General features: G+C 42.7%; 1 protein-coding gene across 1 annotated transcript in view; it reads left to right on the forward strand.

The window, feature by feature from the left end:
- The first annotated feature begins 1,154 nt into the window (after positions 1-1,154).
- LOC141201586 (uncharacterized) overlaps positions 1,155-19,239 on the forward strand; it is a 33,502-nt gene continuing 15,417 nt past the window's right edge. Inside the window, exons 1-6 of the mRNA XM_073663580.1 lie at positions 1,155-1,253; positions 1,383-1,562; positions 1,646-1,769; positions 1,853-1,950; positions 2,149-2,239; positions 5,171-6,109. Of these exons, the coding sequence (XP_073519681.1) occupies positions 1,176-1,253; positions 1,383-1,562; positions 1,646-1,769; positions 1,853-1,950; positions 2,149-2,239; positions 5,171-6,109 (1,510 nt within the window). The 5' untranslated portion in view covers positions 1,155-1,175. The remainder of the gene's footprint in view (positions 1,254-1,382; positions 1,563-1,645; positions 1,770-1,852; positions 1,951-2,148; positions 2,240-5,170; positions 6,110-19,239) is intronic.

Below are 19,239 nucleotides of genomic sequence, written 5' to 3' on the forward strand. Positions count from 1 at the left end.
TTTCCTGATCGTGGGCATATACCTTAGCAGGTAAAAAAACACCAATATCCACAGGTATCCCTTCTAATTGGTGGGAAAACTATCACCTTTAATCCTTGAACAGTTCTGGCATGACAAACATGGAAAAGTGCCCCTTTATGGATTTGAAAGAAAGTCTGTTTAGATACTTTAGCTTAATAATATCAGTTCTGATCAAATGGTTAGATAATAATTTACCCATAAGATTTACAAATTGTGAGGTTGTTTTAAAAATCTTATATTTAGGGTGTTTTTGTGTTGCCACCTTTATAAGAATCACAATGATTTTGTTTTTGTTCCGCTGATAGATACATACGACCCAACTATAAAAAACGTATTGCCCATCCAGAGGGAAAAAAACACTGTACATGGAGACATTGGCATCAAATAACTCTTGTGTTGGTGTTCTTACAAACAAGCTTTCATAAATTCCTCAAACTTCTGTGTGTGAATTAGACATGGGATCTAACGTGATAGAATATTACAGTCCGCGGAAGGCGGGAAACATACATATACACGGCCGTTGGTGATGTAGTTAGTGACGGACTCCGGCCAAATATATGTCTGTCGTCCTCATCGTGAAGTAGTTATTTCTCATGTCACGTATAATGAATATCTCCTGCAGTATTACTAATGCTGATTCCAGTGTCAGAAAATGAGACGAGAATTAGCGTTATGGAAGATGCAGACTCCGAGGAAGAGACTGCTTGTTATCTGTGGCCTAAAATATATAGGTTTTATTAGTAGATGCCAGGGAAAAAATCAGAATGTTGTATTATTATTATTATACAATTGCTGCTTGGGCCCCCACCGCCAGTTTCTGTATTTACTGGTCAGTGCCAACAAACTTGTGATTCCTACAGTCAATCAGTTGCCAAAGCAGTAAGGAGCACAACCATTGATTGGGAGCATGGAGGAGATGTCTTAGTCAGCAATTCAACTTATATTCCAGTCCATATAAGACTAGAGAATACAACATCTACACATTCTATCTCCTGATATGTTTCCCCTTATTGTCTCCAGTAATTATATTATTACACAGAATTCATTATGATGCTACATCGGCTCATCTTCTTCTCATTCAAGTCTTTACAATATTGGATCCTCTCAGTGAAGATCTTCCATAGAAAATAATTTTCCTGATTTACCTATCAAAGATGGACATGGACAGAGACAAGATGACGGAGAGGATATTACACCTCACCCTAGAGATCCTCTTCCAGCTTACTGGAGAGGTGAGAGATTCTGATGACGTCACATTACATCATTCTTATCTATGGGAATAACAGATGGACAGAACTGGAGAGGTGAGGACTCTGGAAATGTCTATAGTGAGATTTATTAATTTGTCTCTCCATTACCAGGATTACACAGTAGTGAAGAAGACCTCTAGTGAGCGCTGTCAGGACCCTGTGTCTGAGGGATGGGGAAGACCCCTGAGTCCAATCATGGGGCCTCCACCTCAACCCCAGATGCATGAGGACTTCAATGACCAGAAGATCCTAGAACTCGCCTACAAGATGATTGAGCTGCTAGCTGGAGAGGTGACACTGCTGGGAATACTGGGACATTATACAGTAACGATATGAAGGGATCGGGCGGATGACGATATCATTGTATGTGTCAGGCTCCTATAAGGTGTCAGGATGTCGCCGTCTATTTCTCCATGGAGGAGTGGGAGTATTTAGAAGGACACAAAGATCTGTACAAGGATGTCATGATGGAGGTACCGCAGCCCCTCACATCACCAGGTAATAGACAGGACTAAATACACACGGACTATAATTATCTGTATGTAAAGAATGAATTCAGTCCCTGTATGTATTTCTTCCAGATCTATCCAGCAAAAGGACAACACCAGAGAGATGTCCCTGTCCTCGTCTTTCACAGGACTGTAAACAAGAAGATCCCAATGTTCCTCAGGATCATCAGGTAGATGGAGAGAAGGTGTCATGAGATCTCCCCTATGATGTGTAGACGGCTGTGAAGTTCTTGTGCTCAGTCTTGTTTTATTCACCAGTATTATATGTTTTATACTTGTGTAATGAGAACGGTGGAGATGGCAGGATTAGAGCTGATCATAGATTTGAGTTCTCAATCTATCTGTAACTTTTGCAATATTTGTTTCAGGGTGAAGATCTGACCCATAATCATAGTACAGAGAGATATGTGAGGGGTGATGAGTGGTGTAAAGAGGAGATTCCTACAGATAACCGTCCAGGTGAGTAGTAATCACTAAATTCAGAGACGTCACGGATTCATCTCAGTCACCGGCTGTGGTTGCTTTATCGGTAGTGTAGTCCGGCCGTATCACAATCGTGTGATCACCATTTTGCCTCTAGACCACAACATTCTCCTCCACCGAAAACTGTTCAAATGACTTTGGGCTTTGAAAGCCATTTTCTATAGAGGTTATAACCTCGAAGATCCACTTACCCCCCTGGAATAAGAAGATGCTGACCGTTACCTGCCCAGATCTGTAAACTACAAAGCCAAATGACAGCGTACCTAGAATGTGCTGACAAATTAGAAAATAATATTATGATGGGCCTGTAAGAGAAAGTGGAGGGTAATGATGCTGTTGGCTTCCTAGATCCCTGATATATTATTGGATGAATCTACCTTCTCTCCCTTCTGTGCTGCTGAATATGATCATATGGTCCCTACAAGACCAGGTCCAGTCTTTCTGGCCAAACTTCGCTTTTATGATTGACAACATTAAATGTGCAGTGAGGGTCAAGTGTGAATTTCTGTACAATAACAACAGAGTTTCCCTTTATCCTGACTTTTCAATTTCTTTTAAAACCAACTAACTTCAAACAGGATTGCGATAAATTACACAAAAAACATTACACCTGTGCCATGATATATCTCTAAGCTGTGCGTGGCTGATGGCTGTAATATACATTTATTGTGTTGGCATGGCTCGAGCCCTGGTTTCATAGATTCACTCCACGTCATAAATTCCATTATGTTTTCAATCCTAAGGAATTCAGATTACTGCACAATCTCTCCTGAAATGGGAGCACTAATACTTTCTCTACTCTTCTGCTCCGGACTCATAGTAGCTCCAATGGTCTACCATAAATGAATGCAACTTCGGTTTAGTGTTGGAGCTCTCCCTTATATATACGTTGTTGTTGAGGATGTAACATATAATAAAAAAATGTCTTTTTTACAGGTTTATTCTGTATGATAGGTTGATTGTGGTGGGATCGACCGCCCTCCCTTTTGTGAGTCTGTAACTCCCTTTTGGTATTTAAAAGAAGGTCTGGTCTCTATTGCCTCTTCCAAATGCTCAAAATCTAAATTTAAGACCCCTCATCTCTGCACTATTATAAAAAGTTCTCTTTAAAATTCTAATATTTCTTCTTCAATCTCAACTGACAGAAAATATTGGCCCTTATGATAGTTTAGATTGCCAAGAGCCACTGAGCCCCATACTCTAATTACCCCAGAGAGGTTTCTCCACTAGTTACTCATTTTTTACTGATAAAGACTGTTGAGTTTGATCATTTCAGTAGATGTGTTATTGACTATACTCAGTTTTTGACTACAGCAGTTAGTGCCCAAAATACTCAGATTTAACCACTTCCCACAGCCAGTTTTGTGTTCCTCATCAGCCCATTTTTCAGATCTGACTTGTGTCTCTTTTATGAGGTGATAACTTCACAAATGATAATCTGAAACAAATGGACCTTACAAATTATTTTCCAACTTCTCTTGAATCCAACAATCCCCTATATATGGTTATACACTACTGTCTGGGCACATGGCAGGTTAAGAAGGGAAGGAGCGCCATTTAGTTATCTGAATGCAGATCTTGCTGAAATAGTTGGCAGACACAATGTATTGGAGGCGCTGTTCATAGTCACCTGGCAGCTCAAAAGATGGCCACCACGAACAGGCTTGTCACTATCTACTCTATTTTCCAGATCCCAGGGATTGCCTTGCTCATCACCCTTTAACCCCTCTACATGGATCTGGACTTACACAGAGACCCCTAAGCTTGGGCCACGGTGTTACTTGCTGTTCAGTGGTGTGAGATCAGAACAAGAACAGTCAGGCAGCCGGGTCAGAACCAGGAGGGCAGAAAAAATACAAAATCAGAAGATACAAGAGTAGTCAGTAAACGGGCCGAGGTCACAACAGGAAACAAATACACAAGCTGGGAGCTGAGCACAGAGGACTGAACCAGAGGAGAACAAGGCTGTATCTGGCAGCTCCCGGCAATATGCTTCCACCTTTAGTAGGGTGTGGTGCTCTCCATTTGGCTGGAGTAGGGAGCAGATTACTCCAGCTGGACAGTACACACACCCATACTGCCAGACTGGATGGTACTACTGGTTCCAGGCACCCTAATCTTAGTGGCTGGACAGAGGCTGCACCATCCAGGGCTTCTGGTTCTGACATCTCCTCCATCACCAGCGCCGCCTGCAGAATGAATAAGGCGGCGCCTGGTGACAGAAGCACACATCGCAGGAGCAGATTCCAGAGGATATGGGACACAGTGAATTCATCTATGGGAGTAGTGACTATTTTGACTCCACGGCCGCTTTCCAGAAATTATCACGAAATGGATGTTGGAGAGTGAAAATTGCACATTTGCCATTTTATTCCCAAACACATAGTACCCAGATTGTGCTACAGGAGACACACTCCGTAAATTAAGTAGGGTCTTCTCACTATAGTAATGTCAAATACATGGAGGCTAAATGTGATCTGAGCACACTGCAAGGCTCAGAAGTGAGGGTGAGATTTAACTTTGGGAGAGCGGATATTGCTGGATTAGTTTATGGAAGCTATGTTGCTTTTCAGGAGCCTTGGAGCCACTAATAATGTGGAAACCTGTTTTTCCACTGATATATGATGGACCTGAGTGGGGGCTTGTTTTTTGTGAGATGAGTAGAAGTTTTTATTGGTATTATTTTTGCCTACATAACATGGTTTGGTGGCTTTTTATTCCATATTTCGGAGGAGGAATTAACAAACAGTTGAACACTACGATCCACTGGTTCATCCTATGAGGTTTTCTATTAGACTGTGAAATGTTATTGTCCTGGTGAATAATTCAATATTTTACATAACTTTCCAGTTTAAGTAGAAATTAAAAAAATAATTCAAAAATAATAATTGGTTTTCTTCTTGGCAGATGACTGTACCAGGAGATCAGAGGGACAGCTGACATTTTCAATTTTTAAATCAGATGATCTTGAGATCCCAGAGGATACAATTGAAATGAATGCCATTACTCCAGATATACCATCATCCCTTCACAGCAAAGAGCTATCATCTGATCCTTTGAAACAGGTCCTGTCTTCTGATTCATTAGTGACTACTAAGGAAAGTCAAAGTCACAAAATAAGCATTAAACAACAAACTGCTCCTAATGCAAAGAAGCCATTTTCACTTTCAGAATATGAAGATAGTTTTTCCCTCGAAAAGTCTTTTCTTAAATATCAAAAAATTCACGCAGCAGAAAATAGATTTTCTTGTTCCAAGTGTGGGAAATATTCTAACCAGAAATCTAATCTTGATGGTCACCAGAGACTTCACACAGGGGAGAAGCCATTTTCCTGTTCAGAATGTGGGAAATATTTCACACAGAAATCAAGTTTTGTTAAGCACCAGAGAATTCACACAGGGGAGAAGCCTTTTTCCTGTTTGGAATGTGAGAAATGTTTTAGCCAGAAATCAGATTTGGTTATCCACCAGAGAAGCCACACAGGGGAGAAGCCTTTTCCCTGTTCCGAATGTGGGAAAAGTTTTAGCCTGAAATGGAATCTTGTTAGTCACCAAAGAACTCATACAGGGGAGAAGCCTTTCTCATGTTCAGAATGTGAGAAATGTTTTAACCAGAAATCAGCTTTGGTTAAGCACCAGAGAATTCACACAGGGGAGAAGCCTTTTTCCTGTTTAGAATGTGGGAAATGTTTTAACCAGAAATCAGATTTGGTTAAGCACCAGAGAACTCACACACAGGAGAAGCCTTTTTCCTGTTCAGAATGTGGGAAATGTTTTACACGGAAATCAACTCTTAATAAACATCAGAGAACTCACAAAGGGGAGAAGCCTTTTTCATGTTCAGAATGTTAGAAATGTTTTAGTTGAAATTTTTTTCTTGTTAAAGAGGTTGTGCACTACTAGGACAACCGCTTGTCATTTCTTGTGTTTGGCCTTGTTAAAAATAAAAGCACTCGGGGCATGGCGATGCTGAGGAGCTGAGAGGACGCAGGAGATCTGAGCTCCCGCTATCCGGCTCATAATCCTATACTCACCAGACCCTGATTTTCATTTATGTGCCCTGCAGCACAGCTCCGGAGAAGCGGGGAGCGGCTGGGCTTCTGAGGAACTGCTACGGAGAGGGCTCTGATCCATCGCGCTCTGTGGACCACGGCAGAGTAAACTCTCTGAGGAGCGGCGGCCATCTTGAGGGTTCTACACGTGGCGCAGCTCACAGGCGCCACTGAAAATATATGCTGACAGTCGGTCTCCCTCTGAAAGGCCTGAGGAGCGACGGGCTTCTGGAGAGGTGCAGCAGTGAGTGTACCGGACAACCCGGTCCCGAGGCCTGTCTAGGGGCCATTGGAATATCTGAAGGAGGGAAACACAGCAGCCACATCCTAACTCTGCAAGGGGAAGTGTAAGCCCTGGGGCATGAGACTCTCGGCCTATATTTAGTCCCTTGCATTCATATATGGTACACAGAGTGACTGAAACAATATACAAAGCAACCAGAAACCACTATTTCCTCCAACTTTTATTATTGGAAATAACATATGTTTTCTACTGAAACTGGCATATAATTTATAAAAGATATTACTGAGGCACCGCTGCAGTAAAGATACCAGGTGGCAGCATTGTCCAGACACTGACCTCTACATAATAAATCTGCATAATATACAATTGGAGTAAACATAATACAATATATTCTGCCTATAACGTTACAAAATGAGCCGAGGGAAAAACTCTAGTATAGAAAATAAATTGAAAGACTTTGCCAGAGGGGACCCCCAGGAAAATTCTCGATTGAGAAAGGGGCCAACATCCTTGTCACATAAAACAACGGATCAACGTAAGAGTCATGTATCTGATGAGGAGGAGGGGGAGTGACACGAAGAAATGACTTTGAAGCAAGTTGCTGACCAACTTTTAGAAGCTATATCCACTTGCAAGAACTGTGACCGGATAGATAGAGGAGGTTCTTTCAGATGTGGGCCTACTCCGCCAAGACATGCAAACTATGAAGAAACGTGTCACTAAGGCTGAGACAAGGGTATCAGAACTGGAAGATAAACTGCCACCTATTGTTAATAAGTTGACCAAGGTGGCGGGATCCATAACACCTGGCGCCAAAAAGCTGATGACCTAGAAAATCAAATGCGAAGAAATAATATATGAATTATTGGCCTACCAGAACGAACAGAGGGTCAGCATCCTGAAATCTATTTGGAAAATTGGCTTAAATCTACCCTAGGAGATGAATACTCCCCGGTCTTTGCTGTGGAAAGGGCCCACAGAGTTCCAGCAAACCCCCCCCCCTCCTGGGGCCCCTCCTAGACCCCTTCTTGCTAGACTGATGAATTCTAAGGTCAGAGATACCATCCTGAGTTTAGCATGACAAAAAGGCTCTATTAAATACAACAATTCTGCAATTTCTATTTTCCCTGATTTTTCTGTGGAACTACAAAAACAGAGAGCCCAATTTATGGATGTAAAGAAGAAACTTAAAGACAAAGGGATTATCTATGCAATGGCTTATCCTGCTCATCTCCGAATTGTTTCTGGAAACTCTACTACTTTCTTTGCTACCCCGGAGAAAGCGTTGGAGTGGCTCCAATTGCACCCAGAGCCTGGAAAAGGGTGACCGACACCCTTTGTGCCTCCGTTCCTATATTGAATATTGGGTTTGATGTAATTTGATACACCTTTTACATATGCGGGAGTTCAGACTTTGCATCGTCAAAGACAACATAATACCTCACACTGGGATCAGTGAAGGTATTCCCTGAAAGGAAGCGTCATAAGAAAAGTTTACTTCTTGTTTTGGTTGTGTCTCGGGTTGTTGTTTACAAGTTGAATGCTGTCAAAGTGCTCAATCCTTTTTGCTTGGTCTCCATGCAATATAATTTGTTGGGACCTATAGGGGCGATAGATCAACCTGGTGAGCCCCATAAATATATAAATTGGGTGGAAATTATTGGATACGTCAAACGGGAAATAATGAATATGAGCAGTAATAGTGTAATGGCCTTTTGTTTCTATCCCTCATATTTATTCCCATCTTCTTATATTAGGTAAATGGCATCGCAACTGAAATGTATGACATGGAATATAAGAGGTCTTAAATCCCCTAAGAAAAGGGTTAAAGTATTCTTGCAAATCAAAAATTACCAGCCACATATCCTGGCTTTGGTCGAAACACACCTCACTAGAGATTCAGCTAGGTGGCTAAATAAACCCTGGCTGCAATGGTCAATACACTCTTACCATACAAGCTATTCAAAAGGAGTTTCGCTTTTAATCCATAAGGCCATTAGTTGGGAGGCCCGCAGAGATTCAGAGGGAAGATTTGTTTTTATAAATGCTATAATTGATTCCAGAGAGTATGTAATACTATGTATATAAAACCCACCTCCTGCTAATCTAATAATTGTCCAAAAGTCAGTAAGCTTCGCACTAAACTACCTGGATGCTCAGGTCTTGTGTATGGGGGATTTCAACCTGATTATGGACGAAAATTTAGATAGATTGAGTATTGGTGACAACACCAGAACGACAATAACACCATCTTCTAATTTGTTTTCAACCTATATGGAGAGTATTGGTTGGATAGAATTGTGGAGATTACATCACCCCGGAACTAAAGAATACACATGTCACTCCTCATCCAAATCTACGTTATCGCGGTTAGATTATATTTTCAGTTCTAGTAATACCGCAACGTGGGTACATAGTATTGAGCATGGGGTAAGAGGAATCTCAGAGCATAGTCCGGTGATACTAACGCTTAAAATTTGACCAGGTAAAAGACAGACCCACATGGAAACTTTAGTCCCTTTTGGTTAAAATTAATTGGTCCTGATGATAGAATACCGGATCAAATAGACTGTTTCGTGGAAGTACATCCGTTGCCAAGGAACATTAAGATTTTTTGGGATACACTGAAGGCATACCCTAGAGGATGCCTCTCCTCCACTATTTAATACATCAAGAGAATGACTTCACAGGTTGATACCGAGTTTGAACATAGCTTAAAGGAAGGTGAACAGACTTATGTTTCAGACCCGTCTGATGAGAATAGAGTAAACTGGCTACACTTCTATAGGTTGGATACACAAAACGTTGACACTAAATCTAAACGTAAACTATTCTTCACTAGACAATCATATTTTGAATTGGGGAACCAATCAAGTAAGTTGTTGGCCTTTATGGTCCGCAAACTCTAGTGCTATTCTTAGGATTCGAACATTAGGGGGCCATATAGTTACTGCGGCAGAAGACATTCTAAGTAATTTTCATAACTTTTATAAATCATTATATAAATCCCAAAATGCCCATAATAAATTGGAATGTCTCACTTATTTGGCAGATCTTGATTTTCCCAAATTAAGTGTCACACAACAATCCTTTTTAGATGCAGATATCACTTTAGAGGAAATAAATGCAGCACTGGCAGATATCATAGAATCATAGAATGGTTGAGTTGGAAGGGACCTCCTGGGTCATCTGGTCCAACCCCCTGCTCAAAGCAGGATTCACTAGATCATCTCAGACAGATGTCTGTCCAGCCTCTGTTTGAAGACGTCCATTGAAGGGGAACTCACCACCTCTCGTGGCAGCCTGTTCCACTCATTAATCACCCTAACTGTCAAAAAGTTTTTTCTAATATCTAATCTGTGTCTCCTCCTATTTAGTTTCATCCCATTGCTTCTAGTCTTTCCTTGTGCAAATGAGAATAAAGATGATCCTTCTACAATGTGACAGCCCTTGACATTTTTGTAGACAGCTATTAAGTCTCCTCTCAGTCTTCTTTTTTGCAAGCTAAACATTCCCAAATCCTGCAACCGTTCCTCATAGGACATGGTTTGCAGACCAGTCACCATTCTGGTCGCTCTTCTCTGAACTTGCTCCAGTTTGTCTATGTCTTTTTTAAAATGTGGTGCCCAAAACTGTACACAGTATTCCAGATGAGGTCCATATGGCTTTGGGTAAAGCTCCGGGCCCTGATGGCCTACCACTAGAACTCTACCATAGATACCAAAAGGTCTTGATGCCGCACCTTTTAGAGACTTTCTCAGAGACGATGCAAAGTGGTTCCTTGCCTGAATCCTTTTATGATGACAATATTATTGTCCTAAAAAAGGAGGGGAAAGATCCTCTGGAGTGTGGATCATATCGCCCTATTTCACTATTAAACGTGGATTACAAAATTCTTACAAAAATTCTAGCCATGAAACTTAATAAGGTGATACTATCGGTTGACCAGCCGGACCAAACAGGCTTTATGCCAGGAAAAAATACTTCAATTAACATTAGAATGGTACAATCAATAGCTCAATATAGCTCTTTGATACCGGAAAATGATTGGGCCTTGGCTTCATTGGATGCGGCCAAGGCTTTTGACTCGCTGGAGCGGACGTTTTTATTTGCTTGCCTAGAGAAATTTGGTTTTGGCCCTTAATTTCGGGCCTGGATTCAAATATTGTACGCGGCCCCCAAAGCTAAGATAGTGATAAATAATATATCCTCCATATCTTTTTCATTGGAAAGAGGAACTTGCCAGGGATGCCCTTTTGTCTCTGGCTCTATTCGCTCTGGCAACTGAAGCATTGGCAATAAGAATGCGATCATCTGAGGATATCAGTTGAATTACAATTGCAGACCGAACTGATAAAATTGGTTTATATACAGATGACATGATCATTTTTATGGACAAGGTTAAAAATACTCTTCCATGTGTTATATCTACCATTGATAAATTTAGTGAATATTTGGGTCTCTTTATAAATTGGGAAAAGTCTTCTCTTATGTCTCTGTCGCCCACTCCGAATGCTGATTTGGAAGCGTTATCTCCTTTACCTGTAGTGTCATGTTTCAAATACTTGGGAATTATGATTGTTAGAAATAGATAGAGAGACCTCTTGAGTAATACTCTCCCTTTATTAGAATACGCTAAATGTAAATTTTCCTTGTGGGGGAGATTACCGCTATCAGTGTCAGGAAGGATTAACTTAATTAAGATGACCTTACTCCCTAAATTTAATTATATATTACAACATAGTGCAGTACTGGTCCCTAAAAAATTCTTCACATCTCTTAAGGCTATGTGCCCACGATGCAGAAATGCTGCATATTTTTTCCGCTTCTCCCTGGCAGGAAAAACGCATGCGGTTTTTACATGCATTTTTCCTGCCAGGTAGAAGCGTTTGTCAAGCGTTTTTTGCATGCATTTCTGTATGCGGGTAATCAAGCACTTTTCCAAGCGATTTTAGCATCACTTGGAAAAGTGCTTGACAACTGGTTCACACTATATAAATCCATGAAACCGGCATGGATTTATATAGTGTGACCAAGTAATAGTTTTAAAAAAAAGAATAAGAAGGGTAAAAAATAATAAAAAAAAAAGATTATACTTACCTTCCGATGTCCTCTCGGTGTTGTTTTAGGACCTGCGGTGACGTCATTGAGTCATGTGACAGTTCACATGACTCAATGATGTCATGGCAGGTCCTTCAACACCGCGACCCATAGAGCAGACCAGACGGAGGGGAGAAAACACCGGGAGGATATCGGAAGGTAATTATAATCTTTTTTATTTTAAATTCTTTTTTTACAGTTTCTATGGTACCCAGGTCTGGATGAGAGTCTCATCTTCTCCAGACCTGGGTACCATCCGCACATTGAACCGTGTGATATCCGCTTGTGCAGATGCAGTGATGCTGCTGTAAAGCGGTCCAATGCAAGTCAATGGCGGCGATTATGCTGTGTGTCCGCAAAATTAATGGACATGCTGCGGATTTTTGAGCGTAGCATAAATGCTGCGGAAAAATCCGCAGCATGGGCATTGACATTGCGGCTTGTCATTGGGGACCATGGGGGACGAATTACCAAGCGTTTCCCAAGAGTTTACGCTGCGTAAATTCCGCAGCATAAACGCTTGGAAAATGCTTTGTGGGCACGCAGCCTTACTCTTTGATGTCCACATTTATTTGGGGGAACTCCAGACCTAAACTCAGGTTATCTACCCTTCAAAGGCCTAAAGCTATGGGAGGAGCAGCTCTGCCTGACTTCCATCTATATTATTTAGCAGGTCAAGTAAAAGCGATCCGTAGTTGGATGCCTGACTCCCAGTTACCGAATTCTGAGAACCACTTGGCACACGTTTTAGGCACAGGTTGTTTACTGGGTTTTTTAGAATTTAATAAATCCACTGTCATTAAGTTGTTACCCCTACATAGATTGGCGAGAACGGTATGGAAACAGGCAAAGAAAAGAATTGACTTTACACATGTTATAGCTGAAATACCTATATGGGGGAATCCGTGCTTTGCGACATTAGTGGAACATCCATCTGCCCCCTTTTGGATAGCTAGTGGGGTCTATTTGTTAAAAGACATTTATGAAAGGTCTATACTGATGTCATTTGAACGGGTGCAAAATAAATTCAAAATTCCAAGATCTCAATTCTTCAGGTACCATCAACTTAGAACTGGGCTCAGATCTCACTTACAAAATTTAGAAATAAATCAAACTATTTCCTCATTTCCCTTAATAGGAATACTTAATTCTCAAGGTCCACAAGGTCTTATATCCAGCTTGTATACATACTTGCTATCAACAGGCTTAGATCGGAACCCTTTACAAAAAATAAGTGGAGACTTCTAATTCCGAATATGGGGGAGGAGGAATGGGAGGAAGTTTTGGAGACCCCGTTCTTTGTCTCCCCCTCCATCAATAATAAGCTGATTCAGCTATATATTATTCATCAGTCATACCTCACACCCCTCAGACTATATCAAATGGGACGTTCCTCTAATTCAGAATGTTTACGATGTCATACCATAGATGCTGACTTTGTTCATTTAATTTGGGACTGCTCCATTATTAGGTCCTTCTGGCAGGAACCTCTTTATTATCTTCCTTAGTATCCATCCCCATTCCATGTGATCCTCTGATTTGCCTTTTTGGGTAATGGAGGATGATGGCTGGGATCATTATATTAAGATTTTTTTTTAGAGAAACCTTATTTTTGGCCAGGAAATTGTTGTCACTGAGATGGATGGGCAATACACAGCCAACATTGCGATCTTGGATCGCACTGGTTATCTCCATCATCCCATTCGAAAAGATAGTATACCAAAACAGAGGTTGTCCATTAAAATTTTCCAAAATATGGGACTATTGGAATTCTTCATGTCTTACGGAATCTACTTAGGCAAAGGGTTTGAGCTGGGAGAGTAAATTTGAAAGGGGTGTGAGAATAAATAGAAAACCACAAGTTATAAGTGACAAAGAGTTTGCTTATAGGGGCAGACATTTAGATCCATATATATTACGATGAGAGTCAATCTGAGCATGGAAAGGATAAAGACAGCACAAGTTTGATAAGTTGTGGTTGAGGGTTCAAAGTTTGGATTGTATCCTAATTAGGTAAATACCCTTTTTTTCTCCTTTTTATATAAATCCAAAAGATGCGACATCCTCAGGACAAAGAAATTATTTATACGCATGCAATAACCCATCCGACCAGTTAATTTTAATGTGTTCTCATCGATGTAAGAGATGTAAATCTGTGTTGATGTGATATCTCTGGATGCTTTCTATTACCAAATGCAATGTGTAATTGTTTATAAAATTGTTTAATAAAACAAATTAAGTTTAAAAAAATAAAAGCACTCAATCTCCCGTTCCATGCCTCTGCTGTTCCAGCGGTGTCAGCACTTACGTTCCCGGGACTCACATAGGCTTGTTACATCACACGAGCCCTGTGCCCAATCAGCTTCACTCTCCCCATCTTTGAATGTATTGAACATGAACAGGAAGCCAGGGCTGCGGCTGCTTTCTGACTTACTCGGGATGTTCGATTAGTGCGAAGGTGGGGACAGTGACACAAGCGCTGATTGGGCGCAGGGGTCATAAGACGTAACAACCTCACATGAGCCCCGGGAATGCAATTGCCGATGCCGCTGGAACAGTGGCGGCATGGGAGATTAGTTTAGGTGTTTTTATTTTAACAGAACCAAGCATGAGGAATGAGAAGGGGTTGTCCAAGTAGTGGACAATCCCTTTAAACATCAAAAATCCCACACAGAGAAGCCATTATCATACCTAGAGTGTGAAATATGAATTACTGGAAAATCGTATTTTGTTGACCATTAAAAATAACTAAGACAGGGAGAAACTATATGTGTTATTGACAAATTGTAAAGATATGTAAAAGTGCTATAGGGTCTTCTTATCCACGTTAAAAGGTTGATAATTAAAGGTAGAACCACTCACCTTATGAGGCTGTGGGAGACAAAACTGTTATAGAGCCTGAAAACCAGATGCAGCAGCTTCCATGAGACGGTAGATTTATGTAGCAGGATTGGAAGTGGAATATGACACAATTAGTGGTATGATAAAATTGTAGGTTTATTGTCGACGCGTTTCAGAGTCCACTGGCTCCTTCTTCAGTACAGCCATACATAACTAACAAGATAATACAGACGTACATGATTTCAATAGAGAAAAATTATAAAAAGACGCTTAGAGCAGAGGGAGGGGTATGTACAGTCACATGTCAAAATACCATGTATCAAGTTATATACTTGCATATTTATTGTAAAATGAAGAGGAAATACATGTGTTTAACTGTGCTGAAATTAAAAATAAAAAGGGTTAAAATAAAGTGGATAATCAAAAAGTGTCTATTTTAAAGTGATGCGCTCGCGGAGATATGATCCCAGTGCTGGTGAGAAGGAAAAAAAGGGGGGAGGTTGCCACAAACTGACTTATGTGTTGTGCTATATCCCAATCACATTCGACAGTGTGTCCGTGGGTAATGCTGATATATACAACGGGTGGGGAAAGTATTCAGACCCCTTTACATGGCGCCAGGTCCCAACCCGCCAATTGGCATACAGCCTTCATCAGGGAAGGGGGGAAATATTTTAATTAAAGCAGTAGGCCCCCAGACGGGAACACATCAGAAACCCAATCGCGATTCCACCCACGGTTGTTAGGGGCACATGACAGCTGATCAGATCAGTGGTCATGTGTGGGAAAAGATGCAGGCTCAGCACCGGAGTCTGCATTAAAAAGGGGGAAGCGACCTATGACGTACCTGTACATCATAGGTTGTAAAGGGGTTAAATATCAGCCAGGACCACCAATAGTAAAAGGCCATGTATTAAATTGAACCCGGAACATGAGCGTTTAATGTAGCCAATCCAAAATCCCGAGGCCAAGTCATCCAAGGGGCTGGTGTAGATGACGTGTGTTCACGACCACATGATGAGTCACATGATCGGGAGCCAGTCACGTGATCCGCTCCTGGCTCAGATAGATGCGGCAAGTGACACCGCCAGTGGGTCCGAAAGACTCATGCGCACAGTCCAAGGAATGTGCAGATAATATAAAGAAAGGTCCGGGGTCAGAAAAAGGATGGTAAATAAACCAACAAATATATACATGGAGACATACTGAATTAAGAACAATTGTTTTACAGAGGTTATGAACAATTATAAATACAAGAATTCCCATATACACATATACAATAACACATATGTTGTGTATAAAGTGAATATTATTACATAAAAAATATGGATAAATCACATCGTAAAACAAAAAAGTGTTAAGTGTTAAAGTTATGTGAAAGATTATAATTTTGTGAGTGAATGTGTAAATGTATGGAAAACATGATTAGTGTACATACATGAAATACCTATAGAAATAAAATGCATTCAGAATTGTGTCTCTATATAGAATACAAATGTACATATATACACAAAAGCACATATTATGACAGAATTAGTTGTCTATGAATAAGGTGCATGAGAAATAAAGTGCAATGTGAAATATAATAACTGTACACATATATATAGAATATGTACCTAAAGTTACACATGCAAACATATATTAAGTGTGTACCCAAGAACAATTCTTATATGCATAAAAAACAATAAAATAGGAGGGATACGTAGATTAATGTCCATACGGGTCCGCTTCAGTGGTCTTAAATATCCAGGAAAATCACAAGACTGAAATATTATTAATTTATATAGCGCCATTGGTTCCATGGTGCATGAGAAAGGGTTACACACAAAATACAGATATCACTTACAGTAAGCAAACTAACAATGATAGACTGGTACAGAGGGAAGAGGACCCTGCCCTTGCGGGCTTACATTTATAGGATGGTGGGAAAGGAGACAGTAGGTTGGGGGGTTGCAGCAGCTCTAGTGGTGGTGAGGCGGCAGTGTGGTCATTGCAGGTTCTAAGCTTTCTTGAAGACATGGATTTTCAAGTTCCATCTGAAGGATCCGAATGTGGCAGATAATCAGACATGTTGAGGCACAGAATTCAAGAAGATGGGAGATATTCGGGAGAAGTCTTGGAGGGAGGCGATTGGGTGAGGAACGAATAAGTGTGGAGGAGAAAAGGAGGTTTTGGGAGGACCGGAGATTACGTGAGGGAATATATTGGGAGATTAGTTCAGAGATGAACAGAGGAGAAAGGTTATGAATGGCTTTGTAGGTCAGTGTGAGTAGTTTGAACTGGATACGATGGGCAATTGGGAGCCAGTGAAGGGATTTGCAAAGAGAGATGAACTATAGATAATAGGTTTTGGCTTACAAATTTTATTGTAAAATACTGACCAAATACTGAACATGTGAATGTAGCCTTAATCTTTGTATATGGATTTTCAGTAACAGCTCGGTCATCTGCGGAGGTTCCCCTATACCTATGATTAGGCTGTGCCAACGTAATTGCACACACGGTTACTTGGTGTAACGCTGGTGGATGTTGACCCACAGGGCCACGGGCCGGGCTTACCCTGGAGGGGCATAACTAGGTGTCTACCAGGTCTTCACTAGAGCCTCTGGTGGAGAGGATAGGATGGGCTGCTGGTAGACATCGGGTACTACTCAATGGTAGTCCCCAGGACCGCAGCTGCTGGTGGAAGAGTCAGTGACACGAGTGCGAGGTATAACAGGAGCAACAAACTGGACACTAGCAGAGTGAACTGGCCAGGAACCAATATTCAGCAGTAAGCGGTGGGTGGAGCTGCCTAATATAGGACCTGCCAGCATGGTAGGTGAACAAATGTAATATTATTGTCACACCGCCAAATGGTAAAGATAGGAGGGAAAAACCTCGTGCACACGCGCCTCCACTCCGTACACCTCGTACACGCGCGGCTCCGCTCCATACACACGCGGCTCCGCTCCGTACACCTCGTACACACACGTGGCTCCGCATACGCCTCGTACACGCGCGGCTCCGCTCCATACACACACGGCTCTGCTTCGTACACCTCGTAAACACGCGGCTCCGCTCCGTACACCTCATAGACGCGTGGCTCCGCTCGATACACCTCGTACACAAGCGGCTCTGCTCCGTACACCTCATAGACGCGTGGCTCCGCTCGATACACCTCGTACATGCGCGGCTCCGCTCCGTACACCTCATACACACACGGCTCCGCTCCACACACACACGGCTCCGCTCCGTACACCTCGTACACACACGTCTCCGCTCCGTACACCTCTACACAGGCGGCTCCGCTCCATATGCCTTGCACATGCGCGGCTCTGCTCCGTACACCGCGTACACACACGGCTCCGCTCCGTACACCTCGTACACCTCTACACAGGCAGCTCCGCTCCATACGCCTTGTACATGCACGGCTCCGCACAGTACACCTCGTACACACGCGACTCCACACAGTACACCTCGTACACACGCGGCTCCGCTCCGTACATCTCGTACACACGCGGCTCTGCTCCGTACACCTCGTACACACGCGGCTCCGCTCCGTACACCTCGTACACACGCGGCTCTGCTCCGTACACCTCGTACACACGCGGCTCCGCTCCGTACACCTCGTACACACGCGGCTCCGCTCCATACACCTCGTACACATGCGGCTCCGCACACCTCGTACACATGCGGCTCCGATCCGCACACCTCGTACACACGCGGCTCCGATCCGCACACCTCGTACACACGCGGCTCCGCTCCGTACACCTCGTACACGCGCGGCTCTGCTCCGTACACCTCGTACACACGCGGCTCTGCTCCGTACACCTCGTACACACGCGGCTCTGCTCCGTACACCTCGTACACACGCGGCTCTGCTCCGTACACCTCGTACACACGCGGCTCTGCTCCGTACACCTCGTACACACGCGGCTCTGCTACATTCACACTGTAAACCCCTCCTGACCCCACACATAAACTTCAGCTCATCCAGCACCATGACAACCAGCACAGCAGAGTCCTGCATCCACTGAGGCCCCTGATCATGTGACCCCTGACTCCTCCCCTCCTGTGACCTCATCACAGCTCCTGTGCGCACAGAGCAGCCATATATGTGGTGGCGGCTCTGCAGGTGGAGGTATGTGGAGACCCCTCATTACTGGGCCCAGGGGGCATTAACACCTTCAGCACGGAGACTCTTTTGGGGTCTTGTGTTGCCCCTTTATAAGAATCATAAGGTTTTTGTTCTGTTTCCTGTATTAGATACATATGACCCAACTATGGAGACAGGAAGGGGGGAAACGTATTGTTCTCATAGTACAGGACCCCTTTACTGGCCCCACAGTGTAATGCCCCCATTATGCCCCTTATGCAGTATGTATAATGCCCCCACACAGTGTAATGCCCCCATTATGCCCCTTATGCAGTATGTATGATGCCCCCCACAGTGTAATGCCCCTTATGCAGTATGTATGATGCCCCCCACAGTGTAATGCCCCCATTATGCCCCTTATGCAGTATGTATGATGCCCCCACAGTGTAATGCCCCCATTATGCCCCTTATGTAGTATGTATGATGCCCCCACAGTGTAATGCCCCCATTATGCCCCTTATGCAGTATGTATGATGCCCCCACACAGTGTAATGCTCCCATTATGCCCCTTATGCAGTATGCATGATGCCCCCCACAGTGTAATGCCCCCATTATGCCCCTTATGCAGTATGTATGATGCCCCCCACAGTGTAATGCCCCCA

This window comes from Phyllobates terribilis, unplaced genomic scaffold (genome assembly GCF_046119375.1).
Source record: "Phyllobates terribilis strain yellow unplaced genomic scaffold, ASM4611937v1 Scaffold_119__1_contigs__length_5224398, whole genome shotgun sequence".
In the NCBI taxonomy this organism is placed as follows: domain Eukaryota; kingdom Metazoa; phylum Chordata; class Amphibia; order Anura; family Dendrobatidae; genus Phyllobates; species Phyllobates terribilis.